Source organism: Atractosteus spatula, chromosome 26 (genome assembly GCF_055471065.1).
Source record: "Atractosteus spatula isolate fAtrSpa1 chromosome 26, fAtrSpa1.hap1, whole genome shotgun sequence".
In the NCBI taxonomy this organism is placed as follows: Eukaryota; Metazoa; Chordata; class Actinopteri; order Semionotiformes; family Lepisosteidae; genus Atractosteus; species Atractosteus spatula.
The window spans coordinates 7,640,871-7,661,842 of record NC_142731.1 but is presented as its reverse complement, the minus strand read 5'-3'; the positions used below and the strand labels follow the sequence as shown (position 1 = coordinate 7,661,842).

The 20,972-nt window shown below is 46.2% G+C and overlaps 2 protein-coding genes across 2 annotated transcripts; one reads left to right on the top strand and one right to left on the bottom strand.

Moving 5' to 3' along the window:
* Nucleotides 1-1,034: 1,034 nt before the first annotated feature.
* Nucleotides 1,035-7,567, bottom strand: g6pc3 (glucose-6-phosphatase catalytic subunit 3). The gene is made up of 7 exons (XM_088906016.1): nt 7,530-7,567; nt 7,010-7,304; nt 4,947-5,053; nt 4,074-4,164; nt 3,136-3,254; nt 2,368-2,509; nt 1,035-1,694 (listed from the first exon to the last, which is right to left on the bottom strand). Exons 2-7 carry the CDS (start codon nt 7,225-7,227, stop codon nt 1,349-1,351), a joined length of 1,023 nt encoding a protein of 340 aa, XP_088762142.1. The 5' UTR covers nt 7,228-7,304; nt 7,530-7,567; the 3' UTR covers nt 1,035-1,348.
* A 1,290-nt stretch (nt 7,568-8,857) lies between these two features.
* lsm12b (LSM12 homolog b) lies at nt 8,858-20,548 on the top strand. The gene is made up of 5 exons (XM_088906017.1): nt 8,858-9,016; nt 16,335-16,468; nt 17,093-17,202; nt 18,081-18,207; nt 18,853-20,548. The coding sequence occupies exons 1-5, from the start codon at nt 8,890-8,892 to the stop codon at nt 18,943-18,945; spliced, it is 591 nt and encodes a 196-aa protein (XP_088762143.1). The 5' UTR covers nt 8,858-8,889; the 3' UTR covers nt 18,946-20,548.
* Nucleotides 20,549-20,972: the final 424 nt, after the last annotated feature.

The window sequence follows — 20,972 nt, the reverse complement described above, 5'->3', positions numbered from 1 at the left end:
AAGAGTTGTTTATATTACAAGGCAACACTATTGGGGTTTAATGGCTCTCTAAAGTGACTTTGGTACAACGGTGCTGGTTTCTTTTGTGCTCTATGACCAATATAATAGTTTTGCAGTGGTGACTATGTGATTCCTTGGCTGCAATGAATCCCCACCTCCAGGCCTCCTATAAACGGCTTCCTGTGAGGTTCAGGGAGCCATCTGGCCTGTCATCGTAGGCAATGGACCTGCACACAGCAGCAAGACAGAACTGTGTGTGGCATCCAGAGACCCACAGCCCAGGAGCTCGAAGTCACCTACTGTACGTTCGGTTTGTCAAAGTCAATCCTCTCTCTGGTATACAGGTAAAGAGAAACGTCAGGATTTTTGAAGACATTGCACACACACTTCACAGCATCTGCCCCCAGCCCTGCACTTGCAGAGCTGCTGGATTTGTGTTTCCTGGGCGTCTGTTGGTCCAGCAGGACTTATGGGTCTTTTCTAGCAGTCACTACCCATCATCTTATTAAACACTAATTAAACCAACAGCTGGCCCAGTTAAGTAATGGAGGGCTCGTTTGGAATGGAATCTAGAAGATGCTGAGCTCTCCGGGACCAGTCGTCAACATTTAATCGCTGTGGATGTGACTTGTTCAAATGGGCGTGTTGTAAATAAAAGTTAACGCTGCGCTGAAAAACAGAAAAGGAGGAACACTCCGTTTCGGCTGTAGAGCCCACTTCAGGGGAGACACGCCAACACACGCTGCTTTCTCCCTTCTGCTTCTCAGCTTGTTTAAAGCAGATCAGCAGGGGAAAGCGGAACAAGAAGAGAACTGAAGAATGTTTCTTAATGTGATCAAACATTACATTTCTAATAGCAACAGCTGTTATAGTCGTCGTAAGTTATCGTAACCTAAAGGTCAAAGGTTGTTTGAGCTCAGAACCGGATCTACTGGTTGTCCTCCTTTCTTGCTACTGGAGTGTAAGCAAGGAGACTGCGCTGCTGTTTGAGAAGTCGTGCTAACTATTCGTTAAATTACAGTAAAGAGTGCAGAACGTCGTTGATGTGTGTTTATTGAAAGTTACCACAACAGCTAGTTAGACATCTATCCCAGCCTGAAGTGCAGAGGTTACCCTGCAGGACAGAAATGCTATTGCACACAGGAGACCAAACTGCTACAGGCACATTGCATTGCAGAGACTATGAATCAGGGTCTCCTTGGACCCCAGGGGACGGACTGCATGGCGATGGGGCATCTGAGCTGCGCGATTTGGGAGACCGGGTAGAGCCAGGCTTGTGGGGGGCGAAGACTGGCGAAATGGGTGGGGCCCGGAGGATGGCCTTCTCCACGCTGCTGCCCCCGGTCTCTCACTTGTCTTTGTCCCCCTTCCTGGTGAGCCAGTGCACCAGGCCGGGCACGAGGACCATGACGACGGGTGGCACGGCGGCGTGCTTGGCGAAGAAGAGGCCGTAGAAGAGCACCGGCGGGGCAGGGGGCAGGGCCAGCCGGTTGAGGTGGTACAGGGCCAGGGAGGTCAGGGCCATGCACAGAGCCCGCGGGGCCCTGGGCAAACTCCAGCCCTGGGGCCTCCAGTGCTGCGCCAGCCCCAGCCCCAGGGCCGCCCCGCTGTCCCGCATCAGGGAGGAGAAGGGTGCCGTGTCCAGGTGAATCCAGTCTGCCCGTGCGCACCACCTCTCTGCCAGTGCAATGGACCTGCACACAGCAGACAGAACAGACTGTGTGACACCCAGAAACCCACAGGCCAAGACCACCTCCTCTCCAACCACACAGCCCTGCCTTCCGTCCCTCCATCTTCTAACGACTTCATCCAATTCAGGGTCGCCGGAGCCTATCCCAGCAAGCAATGGGCGCAAAGCAGGATCCACCCGAGAGGGGATGCCAGTCCAGCACAGGGAAGACACACAGACCTACACACACTCTCACTGGGGTCGGTTTTCTCAGCCCATTCAGCTGCCAGTATGTCTTCGGACTGTGAGAGGAAACCGCACGGAATCAGGGAGAACATGCAAACTCCCCACAGATAGCACCCGGAGCTGCAAGGCAGCAACGCTAATCACTGGGCCACTGTGGCGCCCCCCAAAACCCTGCCATTAAAAACAGAACAGGCCTTGACTTCAAGATGCTGGAATCCAGTTTGCAATAAGGCCTTCCCTTGGAAGTTACCCCCTAGGCTGACTACTTTCATTATCCAACTTCTGGTAATACAGCTGCTACAAGACAAGCAAGAAAACACGGGGCCAGCACAGCCTAATGCTCAGAGTCAAGCAGAAGACTTGAATATCAATCCACTGGGACTAGAGTGCTGTGGGAAGTGAGGGGGACTCCAGTGTTTTGGGGGTGCTCATGTGTGCACGAAGAGACTCACCAGGACAGGTCCACCCCCCAGCGCTCGAGACCCCAGTGCATCAGCAGGGTGCCCAGCAGCAGCCCCCCGGAGAGGAACACGAAGAATCTGAGCGGCCGCATGTCAGGGACCAGCCGGCTCAGAGCGTACCCCAGCACGAATCCTGGAACACAGGGAACAGGGGTTTCTCTGCCTGTATACAGACCACCTTCGCCTCAGACTCATTCCGCCCGTGCTGTACACCACTCCCCGACAGCCGCCCAGTGACTGCCTCAGCACAAAGCTTGTAGCTGCTCCTCGATCATACAGAGAATTCATTATGGAAAAACACCGATTTTCAATTGAATAGCTTTGACTGTTATGCAGACGTCTTAAAACATTTTGCCCTGTTCTAACTTGAACAATCTGTTTAATTTTTTACAGACAAACAAATCTATGATGACCTTCTACTGCAAATTTCTCCATTGTTTTAAACTGGCAGCTGATGCTGATAGATCTGCAATTTGTCGTTTCTTCTTACCAAACTCAGATGCATTAATCACAGTTGTTATGACAGGAGAAAATGTGGAGGATTTGCGCAAAGTTTTTGATGCTCGTAACACACATATACAGTAACTCCTGCATGGGTTGGAGATGTCTAATTCTCTTGCACAGTCGTGTTTATATGTAGGCGAATTGTGGAAAGGAGGGGCAGAAGAGTGCACTGGAGGCAAATCCACACACTGCTGGTGTGATCGCAGTCCTGCAGAGCTGTGCCCGTGGTCGTCTGCAGCTTCAGTGCGCACTGACCTGTGACAGATCCTGCAACTACTTGGTGAGGGAAGTGTGCCAGGATGAAGATCCTGGAGATGCCCACTGCCAGCAGGAAGCCCAGGTAGAGGAGAAACGGCACAGCCATCAGCACTACGCTGGACGAGACAGTGAAGAGAAACGACATGAGCTCACCCTTCACCAACATCAGAGTGCACGCTGCTTCCAAATGCTCAGTTAAAACAATGTTACCCTGTTTTTTATAGTATAGGACTCCTGAAGAGTAATTCTTCTTATCACTGTCATCCAGGCTAGAAGGAAAAGGCAGGATCAACGCCTGGCTGTCAGAACCTTCTGTACATTTGCAGGGAGTTGGACAGGGAGGAAAGAGACACGTGTCCTTGCTAACAGACACACATGGGAGATGCACACCACATGTTTGACGACTATTACATTTGAACATGTAAAATCCATCCGTCCATTTTTTAACCCCAACACAGGGTCCCAGGGGTGCCGGAGCCTATCCCAGCAAGCAAAAGGTGCAAGGCGGACACCCTGCACAGGACCCCACTCCATCACAGGGCACACGCACAGACGCAAACATGCAGCCCCACCAGGGAAATCTTCCCAGAAGCCAATTAACCTACCAGTATGTCTTTGGACTGTGGGAGGAAACCCATGCAACTGGGGGGAACATGCAAACTCCACACAGATAGCACCCCAGGAATCGAACCCAGGGCTCCAGAGCTGCGAGGCAGGATGCTAACCACTGCTCCTCCGTGCCGCGATTTTATTACTTTGCGACACAACGAGAAAGAGAAAAACGTGCTCAAAAAGGAGGCATGAAGCAGTCTTTGCCATTCCAAAGACGGGCCAGAGCAGTAAAGGGCAAGAAGGAGGAAAAGTGCGAGCTTTTCTCCAACAGAGCCCACAGCGATCAGCTCACCTCCCCTCCCTGGGCCTGACCTCTGACTGACCTGCGGGTGCGGGCGTAGAGGAAGGCGGACAGATTGGACGCCATCACCCACCACACGGCCGCCGTCACCATGGCGTGTCCGGAGGGGCTGCCTGGAGATGGGGGGGGGGGGGGAGAGAGAGAATCCTGACGAGTCAGCCCTGAGGGGCCTCCCGGTACCCACTGAGCCCACATAAAACCTACTCATGTCTGACTTCCTCGACTAGACTCTGACTGGGCCCCCATACGGCCTGTTCTATACCCCCGTCCACTGTGGTATCGATTACAACAGCAACCACTCGGCCACAACTCCCCCTTCAGACACCCTGATCAGTCAGAGCACCCATGTGTATAGAACTAATGCAGCTATAGGTGCACCAAACTATTTTTTTTGTCAATTCACGATGCTTTATTGGTATGACCAATTAGTAAATCAGTGTTGCCAAAGTTAAACAAATACAATTAACATACAAAATCTACAGACGTTTACAGTAGAGACACATCATAAGGTATTGACATATAAATATATGAACATTATTGAGAGACAAGCTCACTGTTCCACAGGCTGTGACTAGAGGTCACATACTGGCCTGCAGGTTCAACCGAGTTCCCTCCTCCCTCTCCCAGTAGGACTGGGAGTTGTTGTGATCTTGAAGTAGTAACTGTAGTGAAGTGCTCTTATTATACCTCTGATTATCTGGATATTTGCCTTCATCAGTAGCTGTATTGGTTGTTTTGGGGCAGTCTTCTTCTTCCTGAGCTATGTGGATGCACTGGGTCTGGCCAGGACTGGACACCGGTGAACAGCAGCTGTCAGCTGTCAATCCTGAGTTAGGATTCCTGACGTACTCGCGTTTTCATTAAAACAGGAGGCAACCAACTGCCGTCCACTCACCTGGTCCTGTCTCACACGTGGAGGGGAACTGCCTGACCTGCGGCTGGTTTGTGCGAAACAGCTGGGATTCTCCTATCCACCAGAAGGGCCTCTCGCCGAACAGCACCCTGGGGACAGAGAACAGTGCATCCCAGTCCATCAATTCCATACCACCCAGTACAGCACTCACCTGCACCCTGACCTTGCTTCTGAAACAAGGTCATGCCCCATTGTCATGTCATGTCATTTACCAAACCACTTTATACAGCACGGTGTCACGGGAAGCCAGAGCCTTGAGCACAAGGCAGGGTACAGCCTGGACAGGGAGCCAGTCCATCGCAGGGCCAGTGCGAGCTCATCATACATGGGGACAATCTGGAGGTCACAGTAAAGGTCAAGGGGGGAAATTTGGCCTGGACACTGGGATAACTCCCTACTCTTCTCCAGAAATGTCCGGGGATCTTTAATGACCACAGAGAGTCAGGACCTCGGTTTAACGTCTCATCCAAAAGATGGCGCCCACTACAGTATAGTGTCGCCAACACTATACTGGGGCATTAGGACCCACATGGACCACAGGGTGAGCGCCCCCTGCTGGCCCCACTAACACCTCTTCCAGCAGCAACCATAGCTTCCCAGGAGGTCTCCCATCCAGGTACTGACCAGGCTCACACTGCTGAGCTCCAGTGGGTAGTATTGGGTATAATAAATAAGCAGAGCCAGAGGGATTCATGGGGACTGGCGAATCAGCATTTCTTGAAATGTAGATTTATACAGAAGATGGGCAAAGGTTTAGATCTGAATCTTTCCATGTGTTTTTTTTTTTCCCATGCTTGTCCCAGCTGGGACAGCTAATTCGAAATAAAAATGTGAGTGCATGACTTTCAGAAAAGCAGTAGCACATCAGATGCACAGTGCTGTTCAACCCTTCCTTGCTGTGTGGTCAACTCTCTGTCCTAATCAATGATGCCTCTCCTGTTCCTACACACTAATCCCTTAATTTCACTCATTTACGATGCATATGCCTGCTACTGTGTATGATGTGTGCATATCGGCCTAAATATTAAGAAATTAAATATTATGTTAAGGCCTCAGTGAGCACAAGAACAGCTTGAACAGCACATGGCCTGTATAAATACTGTTTGTAATATCTGCAGCCCAGTCCCACCCCATACCTTTAGAAAGGATAGCCTGCAATTGAAGTTGTGGTAACAGTGTGTGAGACTGAACGGTGTGGCCCCCTGGGTTTCAATGGGATTGAGGTCCGAGCTGGGGTTTGTTCTGGCCAAGGAAAGCCATGGTGTCTTTGACCTCAGATTCTATGCAGCACTAACATCTTGGCCAGCGAGTGCATAGAAAAGTGCATGTTTAACGGGGCTCCCCAGCTGCAGAAGTGACGTCAGCCCGCTCTGCCGTCTTCCGAACAGGCGGGGCTGACCGCTGTTTAAGCACTGGCGCGCAGGGATCACACGCATTCCACCAATCTGCTGGAGCAATTACAGGGTTAATTTAAGCGCCAACTGCTTACCCTGTTAATCAGGGTAGCACTCGGAAGCATGCGAAAGGGGTATATAAGAAGCAAGGGAAAGACAGGGATGTTCAGATGCCTTGGAAACTAGGGTTTATAGAAACACTTCTGCAAAATGAGGTTATTTTTAGCAGAGGCCAGTGAACGAAACTCGACAGCACACAAAATAGTTTTTAGTTGAGGCGCTTGTGGCGTACGGAAACTGGCTGAGAGGTAGCGATTGCACCACCTGAGCGCCACCAGAGTTGCAACACTATCTCTTGCCACTGAGGGGACGGAAGTCAGCTAGTAGCAGCAACACGCTGAGCTGGTCTGAGGTCCCAGAGTCCGCAACAAACTTCCCTTTCGCAGCAACAGCAAAGGTAGTTTCGTGTCATCGTCCAAAACCCGTGACAGTCACAAAGCGGAGAATGCCGTGCACAATAATACCAGTTACTGACGATTTTCCTATACATTATTAGCTTATTTACATTTGTCCTGCGGTAAACGCATGCTGGAAGCTTCTAAAGTCCGCCCCCCAAACCCGGACTGTTCATGTAATCAGTTTTTCGCTTACCACTTGAAAATGAGATTCAGCCACTCCGAAATGATAGCGGCCCAGATGACGGCCACTCCGGTCCTCCGGCTGAGGTAGACGGTGGCGGGGAAACAGAGGAGGAAGGCGGCTTTGGGGCTGCCCAGGTGAGTGACGGACAGCCAGAGTTTCTCATGGTCCATCAGCCGGTTCTGAAGCGCCTCGGCGATCCGGACGCCCTGGGCGTGAATCGCATCCATCTTCCGACGAGCTGGTTCGACGAGGACGGACCGCCGCCACAACTTATAGGAGTTATAAACGTTTCGAAGTTAAAAATCTGGAGTTAAAAGAACGGCAGATAATAACTGTGGGTTATATGCATTGACTGTAGTGACCTTATGTGCAACACTACGAGGACCGCTGCACTGTATATTCTTTAATTTTAAATACTTAATGGGTCAATGATGCCGGGGTGAAACGCAGACGCAGGTATCCGAGAGATGCTGCTACAGGCGGAAAACTTGGCGCGGTCATTAGCGCTGGGCTGGCTCCTGATGCTTACATTTTTTTGACAGCATCATCGGGCTCGTTCATTTCCTGACTCTCGACAACCGGGAGAGGAAAGGGACAAACTTCAGTCCCGGACTCGTTTATTATTTGGTGACCTCTTCAGAGAGATGGTCTGTCACGCACCACCTATGTTGGGGGAGAAAGTAACTTTAAAAAAACAACAACAACGTAGCCCATTACAGTAACAGGTTACATGTGTAAGGGACTGCTTTTGTAAATCGATAAGAAGTCCGCAAACGTTAAAGAGGTAAAGTATTACTTCATACCAAGTATAGCATTTTATATGTTGATACTTTGACTATTATCTCGTAACTAGTTATGCAGTGACCGTATACAGATACTGAGATAACTTTTAAAATTAGTTTTCCCCAGTTTTTTTTTAAACTAGGAACTTTATCGAACTGTCTGTTACAACCCCTTATGTTTTGGGGACCCTATACAAGGGCGCTTATATTTTCATGGGACGCAAAGGGGATTTGAGTGCCTACTGTGTTGTGATGGCACTATTGGAACACAGTGCGCAGGGGTGCTATATACGACTGGGTTCTGGGGTCAGAGGTCAGGAGAGAAAGGGTGGAGAGTGTTTCTGGGGTCAGAGGTCAGGAGAGAAAGGGTGGAGAGTGTGTTATACATTAATTATAATTATAATATTTGCTTACACTTATATAGCGCTTTTCTGGACCCTCCACTCAAAGCGCTTTACAGGTAATGGGGATCCCCTCCACCACCACCAGTGTGCAGCCCCACCTGGATGATGCGATACATTAACTTTATTAAAGCCAGTTAAACGTCTATACGCCTCCTGATGATCATTTCTACGCATAACACTACACCTACAAGCTGTGAACACATATAGGGCTCTTAACGTAGAATGTTCTCTCAAACGACGACTTGAGATTGCTTAGATATTATATAAACGAGTTTCAGAAATCAATTTATGAACTCCCCCGTCCTGATAAAGTGATGAAACGTCATTCTTTTACTATCACGTTTACCAAGTATTCTCCGCCTAAAATAGAATAAAAATGAATGTAATGTATAGTATTGATAAAATTATGTACTTTATCAAGCCAGTATTAGTCCAAGGAGGTTTCTATACCTGTATTAAAGATTCGTTTGAAACAATGGGGCTCAATATAACAATACTCACAGTACCGAAATGTTCATTCAGAATCACAAAAACAAGACGTGAATAATATGAGAATAAAGCGGTTATTTTCAGAAGTCTCTGCCAGAATTTGAAAAAGAACACACGATTACGTCAGAACGTGCTTCTCACGTCCCAGTCGAATACGGTGACGCCATTACGTAGGCTTACGTAAGGCTGGCGCTCCGGTTTCCTGGCGGAGAAGATGGCGGCTCCAGGACCGGGGGAGTACTTCAGCGTCGGCAGTCAGGTCGCTTGCCTCACCTGCTTGGGACAGCGCCTGCAAGGAGAGGTCTTGGCTTTCGACTACCAGTCCAAGATGCTGACTTTGAGTATCCTTTTGCGGTGTTTGGGGCGGCGGCGGCGGCCGCTCGCTGGTCTCTCCTGCTGGCGAAGGGGCCTGAGGGGTAACCGGCCGCTCTTGCCAGATAGTGCTCCGCGCAGGCGTAGTAACGAAGGCAGCAATCGTGGGGGCCTGACCGTGTCCCCAAACTAGATCGGGGTTCACCTGGTTCGAGTGGGCCCGCACCCGGCCCCAACTGCCACCGGTAAAGCCGGGGGAGCGCGGCTGGGCTCCGGGTCCGAGCGTTGTAGCCAGGAACCCAGTCCTTGGTAGGGAGCACTATTTGGCAGCTCCAGAAGGGGCATCATGGCTGTTTTTATTCCCTTCTTTATATAATTCTTTGAAATAATACGAATCTATTGACCAAAAAACGGCTAGGGGCGCGGAAACGTGGTCGGTAGCACTAAGGCTTAGTGGCCATTTCTGCCAGCGGGGTGTTGTGTGAGGCGGCGGCGGCGGCGGTGGGGGGGGGAGGGTGAGTTTGTCCACGTTTTTCTCCTCTGCGATCTGTGTGCCTCTCGCCGCCTGTGCACCTACCACGGGGTGAGACTGAATGGGGGCGAGACGTGAGCGCTGCGCGATCGCTCGCCGGCCGCCTCGGGTGCTCTTTCCGACGGCGCCTCGATCCGTTCGTGGTGGGGTTGGGGTTGGGGTTGGGTTGGGGGGGCGCGGAGCCAGGCCGGCTCTGGAGTGAGGAGGGAGGGGGGACGTGCCTGTGTTGTGGTTCCCCCTCCCGGGCCTGCACGTCGGCTCATGGCGAGTTACACCTCCGAGCCCCGATCGTCTCCGGGCACGATTCCGCGGTTTACTCCTCTCGTCCCGCCTCAGACGCGATATCCCGGCGTGGTGGTTGGCGTTAGCGCCGCGACCCGTGGGTTTAACCGGGGGGAGATCTCACCCCACAGCCAGGCGTGCTGGGTGTTATGTTGTTCAGTGTGTAATTGAAATCCCTCCTTGAAATTGACTATGGCCGCTTCGTTGATCACAAGCAGATGATGGCGAGCAGTAGCCATGTCCGCTACCCGGTGCAAAAGCCGGGCAGATAATTTTGCGGTGTGTCGATGGTACGTTGTGTTAATTCGCTGGTTTATGAAAATGCTGTAGCCCAGCCTGTTGCAAGCTGCTGTTAACAGCAGGCGTTACTACTCGACTGGATAGCTAGAAAATGTACAGTAGTATGTGCGAGTTCTACATTTCATTTTTTACCTACATTGTATATCTGTTACTTAGGGCTATTACGTTTTTCTGTCCCTCTTTTAATTAGATGCTTTTTTTTTAGTTTTTTACAAAACATATTCCCAGGTGGGTACATAGCTGTTGGTTTCAGTGATAGTGATTGCTTTATGTTGAGAATCAGCTGGCTGCATACATGCAGGCAGAGGTAGATCTTTCCTGTGCGCATTATATATCCCTCAGGGCAGGGACTGACAGTGGTCTGTGTTCTAGCTCTGTGGACTGCAGGGATATCCGACTGAAGATTTTCCCTGTTGATGTCTGACAGCTTCTGGGCAGTAGGTAGTTGTGCTCTGGCAAGGACACAGAGAGGCCACCCAGGTATGATTGAGGCTGGGCGGAGCCGATGGTGTTTGGATGATGTTGACCCTCGTCACCTGCGATGTTTCCTCTTGCCTGGAAATCAGTCTTTTTCATCCTTGTCGTAATGTCATTCTTGTTGTCCTTGTAGGTTTCTAGCAGGCCCAATCATTGTGAGGCCTGCAGAATGTGCTGGAATACAATCAAATCGGGCATTTAGAAAGCAGTTTAAAATCTGTTAAATTGTTTCATTTTCTACAGGAAGTGAAACAGTTACTTAGCCTGGAGTTCTTGTTTGTTTTTGGAAAAAAACAGTGCTAGTAATTTCACCACCACTACAAAAGATCTAACTCTTGATCTTTCACATTAAGACAGGACCATTCCAATTAATGAGTTCAGACTTCAGTAGGTTTGCAGACTGCTGGCCAAATTGTAAATTCAAGGGAATTTTATTTTTAATAGTAGTTCCTTACGCTTGCGTAGTACTTTTCTGGACACTGCACTCAAAGCACTTTACAGGTAATGGTAACTCCCCTCCACCACCACTAGTGTGCAGCCCCACCTGGATGATGCACCAGTCCACTCACCACAGTGGGGAGAACGGTGATGAAGCCAAATCAAATATTCGCTGGATTGTCAGTTGTGAGTTGCAGGGTGATAGAGCTGCTGGCCATATTAGGTAGTGAAGTACATGAACTTGCCTTAGCAGGTGAGTTACATGAAAGCTGCACAAACTATTTAACAGGACATGAGGAAATTGCTATAGTTCTGTTGTATTAGTGCGACTTGGTTAAAGTCTAGTGTGAATTATAGGAAAACCAGGTTTAATGAGGAATTGAAACCTGTTTCTGTTTTTACTGTTAGTTTTAAGCAAGCTAGTCCTGTACAGCATAGTCATAGATTTGCGTAACTGATCATAGTTAAAGATCTGAATTAGCACGTGTTCTGAGGTGGACTTGATTACTTTGTTTTTTCTCTTTTCTGGCTCAGTTACAAACTTTGCCATTGTTTTATCAGGCTATAAACTTTTATGTTGGGTTGAGATATTGAGCTACCCTTGTACATGTTTCGTTTGACATACTGATAGTCAGAGGGGCGCCTTAAAATTGTTCAAGTGTAGTTGTGAATATGTAGAATGTGAATTTTCCATTTCTCTTTTTCATTACTTAGCCTTTTATAATGACATCGCAAACCTGTTAGCAGTAATCCATTTAGTTTCGACCTTGGAATGATACTAACTTACTGTAAAGGAGTGGTAAAATAAGTTAAAGAATCAGAATTCACCCAAACTTTAATGAACCAAGGTTTGTATTGGCAACACCTCCTAGAAGCTTGGGCCTGTTGGCAGGAGAACAGAAAGTGTTCAGTCTGACTTGTCTTACAACTGGTGCTTCAGTAATAGTCATGCTGTGGATGCCAGTATAGACCATACAAAGCCATTTCAGAATACAGTAGAGCCAAGATTTTTCAAGGACAGCAGGTTGGGTATTCTTCCTGAGATGCTAATGTGTAATAGTTTTACTTTTTTTTTCTTGCACAGTACTGGAGGCTGGTGCGAAGTGACGTGATAAACTCTCACTGAACACAGCAATTAATTTATTTTTATTTACCACATCGCATGGCAGGGTCTTTGAATGTTTATTAGACTACTCAAATTTGGGAGGGGGCTTCCCAGAAAAGGAGGTACACTTTGCACCCCTGGACAGGCAGTGTGCAAGATTACAAAGGGGTCAGCTTTGCTTCATCAGTGGTACCTGCTCTGATAGTTTACAGTGTACCTTCCAAATGTGAAACAGCCCCTGAGATAAGGTCTGCAGATTTTTATTTTGCCACTAAAGAGGTGAAGGAAGGTGAATTTACCTTTCAGCTGTGGGTTTTGTGGGTTGAGATTTTATTTAAGCCACCTGTGAAGTGGGTTTCTCTGGCACAAAATGTGTTGCGGTAGAGCATGTGAACATCACTGAATTGCATAGACCTTTGCTGTGGCTAACCCACAGTCAATTTAAATGGTATACAATGGGCTTGGTTTGTTAACGTCTTAACATGCACTTGTCTCCTTTACATGAAATATGAACACTTGAGTTGAGAATTAAACTCGGTGGTCAAAGTCCTTATTCATAAGGTTTATTTCCATATTTAGGTCAGGGATTGGAAACTGGGCATTGATTTTTCTGGGCTGCAGTGTTCACCTGGTTTGTAATAAAGCAGTAGCTAGCATTAAGATGGATTCATTAAAGAGTCCAAATTATTGTTTGCCTGTTGATTTAAAGCCAAAAATTATATTTATTTCAGCGTGTGAAAAATCAACTCAATACCTACCTAAAAAATTTAGGTTGCATACAGGATAGGAATAAGAGTTTAATTCCATGCCCATATAGTAAAAATAAGGAAAGCACTTTTGCTGTGGATCCTTATTTACAGCTGAAACATTTTTTCTTTCAACATTTTAGCATGTCATTGATCTCTGCTTGTTTGCAGCTTGTGGACTGATGCTGCTCCACACTCGAACATACAGACTAGTCATTTTAATTCCAGGCAGGTATCTGACTACATTAACTGCAGTCCCAGGTTTACGTCTGCTGTAGATTTCAGCAAACAGATTCTTTATATGTAGGTTATGGATGTGCTTATGTATCCAATTATGCGCCAGTTACTAGTTTGGCTCACACTTGTATCCAAAGCAACTTATTTGCTGGATATTTTACTAGAAAAATTTAGATGCAGTGCTTCGCTCAAGGGTACAAAAGCAGTGTCTCACCTAGCATTCTGACTCGCTGCCCTCCAGTTATGAGTCAAGAAACCTAACCAAGGCTTCACACTGCTGCCTATGTGATATTATGGGTCAGTTTTTATGCAGGTATCTCTTCCTGAAAGCAAGTTGAGAAGGCTTGTCCTTGGAGTAGAGTGTGTTAAAAGTAAATATCTGAAGGTTGCTGTATGTTTTGAAGGTCACTCCCCTGCAGGGACAGTTCTCATATGCAGGTTTGCCTTGAATTGTTCACAAGTCTCAGCTGCTAAGCTCTGGACAGCTGGAGTGTCTTGAAACCAAACACAAAATGAGAGAAACGAAGCTTTTAGCTTGTTTGTTTTCGAGTATAGTAAATGTGGCGTTGTTGTTTTTGCTGTCCAAGTTCACGGATAACCTTGACGTTGAATCTGCTGCATAGAACAGTGCAGGATTTTCTATTTTGTTGAGCCTTTCACTTATCTTTCTAATCCCAGGTTGGGTCTCACTGTCTTATTCCCCAGTTCAGTAGCCCCAGAATTCAGTACAGTTGATTTTCCTGTTTGGCTTTATTAAGGAAACGGGGGTTGAGATTCAAATTGCGTTTTGACATAGTCCTTTCCCACTGTTGTGTTAATTCTAGGTCGGACACTGTAACAGATGTAAAACAAGTAGGCCATTAACATAACTTGCTAGGAAGGTAAATGTGGTTAAAAATATTGTAGCTAACATTCATTTTTAAAAAGTAACCAAAAGGCTTTTTGTTCTACATAAGCTACATTGCTCTCTAATTGCTGTGTTTATCATGATTTGTCTTCATTGTGTTTGCAACGTCCTCCATGGTACACAGGAATTATCATTTTATTTTCAGTAAGCATCCAATATGTCAGTTCATCTCAGTAGCACAATGAGTTAAATTTTTGTTTGCCAGACTGATTTGCTATTGTTACTACCCAAGTTAAAAAATAGATGTTGCAAGGTTGAACAGGTGTTTTTCTTCAACACATCATTAGCAAGAAAAAGCCCAGTGCTCTTAACTCATGTACTGTGTGTAGTGCATGACCACAGTATACCAGTGTGAGTGTTAAGCTGTAGGCTGGCAGTACCATTGTAATATTTTCATCAATTACTAGCTGTGCGTTTCAGCACTGTGTGAAACTGAGCACTGCAAATCTAACCAGGGATCAATATACAAAGTTGAAAACCACTGAATTACAAAATAGAAGCTCAGGAGATGTCAGAATCCTTACATTTCACTGTAAAAACCCAAGTAGTTTTGGTAGAACAGGTTCTTTAATAGTTTTTACATACCGTCCCAAGGACAAGTTAGACAAGACCATTTCCAAGCCAGCTGAGCTAAACTGTAAATAGTATCCATGGTTCAAATCGGTTTATTCCCGCAGCTCAGAGGTCAGTGAAAACTTGAACTAAAACTGGTGAGAATGCAGAGGTGACTCTGGACTTTGCTTTTTACTGGGGGAAGAAACCTGGGGCTCCACTGGCCTGTGATGTGTACTGAAGTCTGCATACATCCCTTTGGCAACGTGGGCAAAAAAAGAATCAATTGGTTATTTTATTCTTTGTGAAACTGGTTAAAAGTCCTGTGTCAGCAGAAAGACCCCTGCCCCCCCCCCAGCCTTAGTGGTGCTGAATAGAGGATTAATCCCTGGGGAGCCAGGAGTTCAGGGGAATGAGATCGGTTGGCAGCAAGATAGTGGTAGCTTGTAAGGTTAAAATAAGGAGGATGTAAAAAGAAGGGAATTTCCAATGACTTGCTGCTTTAAACACTTTGTTGCATTTATACATTATAATGGCAAGAATCCTGTTAAATGCAAAGTGACATTCCATTCCCTCCTTTGTCATCTTACATGTTGCAATATCCGTGATGAATGAGGGAGTACAATCTTTATACGGAAGTTGAACACCTTTTTGAGTGCTCAGTGTTTGCACACTTCCGCTAACCAAGGTTATCCTGGAGTAAACTGTTCACAACATTGAGCAGATGATTATTCAGTTCATACCGTGCCAGCAGTCATAAACCATTAAACAGTCACCAGTATATTTTAGCAGAAATACACTTAGCAGCGTTTCTTGTGATTGTGTGAGGGAATGATTGTCAGAAGGTGACTTTTCCATTCTTAGTGTTTGCATTCTGAAGTGCCGAATGAAAATGAGCCAGGGGTCTTCGTGTCCTAATTAACACGTCTGTGACAGATGCCTCCTCATTTTGAGTGGCTTCTCTTAGCTTGAAACGTCTGTAAGAGGGGTCATGTTCAAAATTCCTTTGCCTGCCGCAACCCCAGAATAAGTGCTTGTGTTGACTTTTAAAAATGGAGGTTAAGGCCAGTAGATGTGCTTCTCCTGTATGGAAGATTTGCAGAGGTGGGGGATGGCTGAAATCAATCTTGTGCATTTTCTGCAGGCGTTGCTTCTCTAGGAGCAGTGCTGGTCCACAGCTAGCGGAGCTTTCAGTGCGCAGTGGGAGTAGTGCCGCAGCTCATATCAAGCAGGAGGGCTTGCAGCATAGAGGGACGGTGTATTTGCATTCTCGGAGGTGGGAAGACTGGAATAAGTATTTATACTGTGGTCCCACTGTGCCCTTTTGTACTTGTTGGTTTTATGATGGATTCCTCTCTGGGACATGTGGGTGGGGGTCTGTGATGGGTCATTGATTGCACAATGTATTGTTGCCTGATCACTTGGAATGGTAGACTGGGCTTCTAGCCTCAGGTGCCTACAAACATGCGAAGGCTCTTTTCACTGTAACCTTTATGGCCTTTTGGGATAGCCCTAAAGCTTAAAGGAGTGGGTTGTGTTTATTGTGCCTTTTTCTTGTTGTCTGAATGCAACTTGACAGACTGTGAGTGACCTAACTGCTTTTTCTGATTTGCAGGAGAAAATTAGGGTGGGGTTAAAATCTGGGTGGAAGCATCCTTTTTGTTTTAAGCCTGGTAATCTAGGTATAGCCAAGGGTGCCGGCTGTTCTGTTTTCCCTGGGCAGGAGGGATGTGTGGCGTGGTTTTCCTTGACTTCAGCCCCCTCTCCGCAGAATGCGCCGCCTCCAGCGGAAAGCAGAACCTCAGTGACGTCATCCTGGTTAATTTAGCCTACGTTTCGGATGTGGAAATCCTAAATGACCGCACTGAAACTCCTCCTCCGCTAGCCTCGCTGAATGTTAACAAGGTAAGGCTCACCTTCCCGGCACACAGAACTAAAGATCTGCAGCGAGGGCCGACCTGCCTCCCGCTCAGCTGCTTTCTGAGGGTGTCTCCCTAGTTCTGGAGCCCTGGCAGGTTTTATAAGACAACCAGGGCAGTGAGGTTCCCCCCCCCCCCCCCCCCCCCCAGTGTTGGCACAGTATTGGCTGAGCATATGCATGCTGATGTCCCTGAGATCCATCGTGTCTACACACCCTCCTGTACTTCACTTTAAAGCTTGTGCATGGTAAATGATTGGCTCAGACACATAGTCGTGCACGGGTTTTACTTTTCAGTTTTGGATGCAGCAGGTGTAGTAGTAAGGTGAGTGAGTTGTTTTATTCTGACCCTGGTGTATATAAGGAAAGGAAATGATCGTTTTCTCCTAATAATGCCTAAACCATACTAAATGCAACATTGATGCTTTTTTTATATTCTCATTTAAATGCATTTTATACTGTATGGTAGTAGCTAGGATGCTTTTTTTTCCTGTCATCTTTGGTTAGGATGGCCTATATAAATAAATGAGAGCACTGAGTGGTGTGAGCCATGTCGTGACCTGAATGCGCAGTAGGGGTCCAGGTTTGATGGTGAAATTCTCTTCCTCCAGCTCGCCAACCGGGCACGAACAGAAAAGGAAGACAAGTTGTCCCAAGCATATGCAATTAGTGCTGGAGTGTCTTTGGAAGGCCAGCAACTTTTTCAGACTATACATAAAACGTAAGTGTCTGTCTTTTTATTTTGCAAATAAAATTGTCATTTTTACAAGAAATGCAGCTGCCAAATGCCAGCGGAGCAAGAAGGGAGAAGAGATTTCTCCCCTGTCACACACAGTCAACCCTGCCCAGTGGACTCCACTGAAACCCTTTGTCTCTGATTCATCAGTGATACAGCTTAATCTGTTTTACTCCTACGTCCCAAGAGCAGTATCGGGCGTCAGCTGACCCTGGCAGCTGGAAGTTTTAGCAAAAGAAACATTTTAAAAGAGAGCATCCATTGTTGAATGGGGAGTAAGGCAGCCCTGGAGTGCAGCACTGAGATCCACTAAGGTAGCATCGTGATCGGGGCTGGCCATCTTTTAACTCCAGGGTCCTGTGTTCTGTTCCGACCACGGGGTCTGTGACTCTTTCTGTGTTTTTTGTCAGTGTTGGTGGGCGGTTTTCCCATATCTGCTCCATTTTCCTCTCGTATCCCCAAGGCACACTAATGAGGTTAACAAACTTGAAAAAGGGAGCTGGTCTCCTAGCCTGACCACCTGTTGGCAGGTTGTAGTATCACCTCTGCCCTGTAGTCTCCGACTCCACACAGAGAAATAAGATAAACCACCCGGATTTTTCGTCAAAAGGAAAACATAAGAGTATAAATAGAGTTCTGTTTAAATCATTCACTGAGCTTCACTTTCAAAATGGACAATATATGGTTTACTTTCAAGTGAGCATTGCTGTTTTTAAATTGTATTAACGTCCTTATCTTTTTGTAATCTTAATCTTTACTCTTGAGGTGAGCCAATGAAATTTAATGCCAAAAAATCAGTTTGCCTGGTGTCATAGAAGCTCTTGTTTCTTAATCTGATTTCATTGACCTACATTGTATTCCAGCATCAAAGACTGTAAATGGCAAGAGAAGAATATAATTGTGATGGATGACGTCGTAATTGCACCGCCTTACCAGGTTGAGAACTGCAAAGGCAAAGAGGGAAGCGCTTTAAGTCACGTACGCAAAATAGTAAGTATGACCCAGACCCCTGCGGCATGCTTTCATTTAGGAAGGATCTCCGAGATGCCAGAAACTCTTTGCCTGTCTGTAGGACTGAATTCCCGTTTACTGTGACCCTCCGCTGTAGCACAATCAAGTAAGGGAAATGACTCCTTCCAATGTGTAATCTGTTCATATCACGCTCTGCAGATTTCAGTCAGTGTATCTATTCATGGTGGAGACACAGTGCAAGTTGCCCCGCTGTGTTGTTGAAGCCGAGTCCTTTGGGGCTCAGTGATGCCCTTGGACTAGTTAGCAATTAGTAGTCAAGAGGTTTGTGGCCCCACTGGCTGCCTTCTCTCTTCTGCAACCTTTATCTTACAATATAATGTGCTGGATTTATTGCATGCTGGGGAAAGATCTTGTATTTGATGAGTAAAACGTGACTTTAGTCTGTGTTCGATCACTTGATCTTACTTACTGAAAACCTCTTAAATCTATCTTGACGACATAAGGGAGCGCTAACAGCTTCACGTTCCTCGGTCCAGTAGTGCTGACAATATTGCCATATCCTGGAGTGCAGTGGGACACCTGAGCTTCAGTGGAGATTGAAGCAGATAGGGCCTGACGTGACACGTTGTTTTTCTTTCTCTCCGTCACTCCACCTGCCTGCAGGTTGAGAAACATTTTAGAGATGTGGAAAGTCAGAAGTTGATGCAGCGTTCACAAGCACAGCAAACACAGAAGGACACCACTTTATCGTCTTGAGCCTGCAGGTCCCTGTGAAGGCTGTTCCTTTCCATTGCCAGGCTGAGGCGCTGTTTCCCCACCCTGCTGATGCCAGGCAGGGGGGGACAAGATCCATTTAATGTCTGGAAGACCGAAATAACTTAAAAGCTGAAAAATTCTGAAATTAGACTTCAAAACATAATTTAAAGAACCAACTGTAAAAGTTTACTCAACTAACTTTCCATCTGTCCTCCCTAGCCCACCTCTCCTCAAATCCCTTTTTTTCAAGAAAAATAGAGCAGTCCGAAAATGTTAGCTTTATTTTCTATCTTTTTTTTCGTTTCCTTGCTGTATCCATGTTTCCAAGTTTTTTTTTTCTCTGTATCTTAAAAAAAAATGTGACTTGAATTACCACACTTTAAAAAGGACGTTTTCTAAAATAAAAGTAACAAAAAGAGTCTGACTGTAATACTGTAATTTTCATAGCTTTTTGGAAAGCGAAAGGTTATTTTTTTAAAACGTTCTAGAAAAGGATGTTGCCAGTGTGGAGAACAAGTGGGCAAAAAAAAAATTAGATTGTTCTAAAATTGCACCTTAAAAGGAAATTTAAAAGGAGTTTGGGGGGGGGGGGGGGCTTTTTTCATGAGGAAAAAATACAGAAGGGAGCATAGACATTACAAAGTAATGAGCTCTCCGATTTTTACTTTTTGCTCCTGAGAAAAGGTCCTTTTGCTAAACCTCTCAAACTTTTATTTTCTTTTAATTGTGTAATTTTTTTATGGTTTGTCATTTTCTATGCTGACATTTGTATGTGTCCTACAACTGTTTTTTTTTGTTTTTGTTTTTTTTTTTACCCTTGCCAAAATTGACTAGCTACGTCACTCCAATTTGCTGTGTGGGGAGTAATTTGCTTCAGTCTGTGATGTAGCAGGAAGGTATGGGCATTCAATTCCTTTCTACTCTTCCAGTTTTCGCCCCTCTGTATCTGGTGGTCGAGCTCCAAGGCCTTTGTAGACTGGTCTTCTAAACCTCATGGCCTCTGTGGCATTGAGGGAGGGGACAGTGCTATGAAGAATACAACTGGGAGGGCAAAGGCAGGTCTCCTAGTGTGGTACTTCCCAGTAAGCACAGTAAAAGGGCCCTTAACTGATTTATGACAATTGCAATTTTGCCATGCGATTACCTCTGAAGGCCTGGGACCATTGTGTGATGTGATTGTATTTAAAAATACATCGAGATAAATCAAAATGCAGTTTTGAGACTTTCCTGCGTTGTTCAGATGCATTCTTCCTACGCTGCTACATCATGGTGAGTAAGTTATTGCCCTCACCCTGTGCATTCCAACTTTGTTAGACTTAGGAATTTCTGTTCAGGATTTTTCTCAACAGGATCTCGGTTGATGAGTCCATCGGTAAACAGGCAGCCCTGATGTCCTTCCTGGAAAAGAAATGTAGAGATTTATGACAAACGGATATTTATGTTTTAACCTTGTAGCCTAATGTAGGCTTGGCCAGTGGGTTTAGTGACATGTCATCCACAGTGTTTTTGAGAGCAATGTGAGCGAGGCTGTTGTAGGTTTCTTACCCAGTCTTTTATTTTATTTTTTAAAGAGCGAACATGAAAATAAAAAAAGAAAAATGAACCTTTATTCTCTCTAGAGATTTGTTCTCAATCTTGTCTTGTAGGGAAGCGATTTACTATTGCAGTAGGGAGTAACTGTTTCATCTAACGCTGACTGAGGGTCCTCTGTCAGGCAGCTATTATATAAAGTAGTGCCATGCTTGAAAAGAAAACAGCATAGTTAACATATGACAAACTTCCCTGTTACATGGTATTTCCATTAACTCGTATTGATTGAGATGAAATGTCATAGAGGGGGGAGGGAAATGTAGCTTAACCACTAAACAGATTCTGAAGAGTAGGTTGAGTTCTAGAGTTATCTTAACCCAAGACCACTGTTTGGAAACAGGCCACATTGGGTTTTTTTCCTCCATCTGAGTTATCACAGGTTGATTTCTGTTTGGGACATGGAATTTTGCATTAATTTCTCAAAAAGGTCAAGAGCT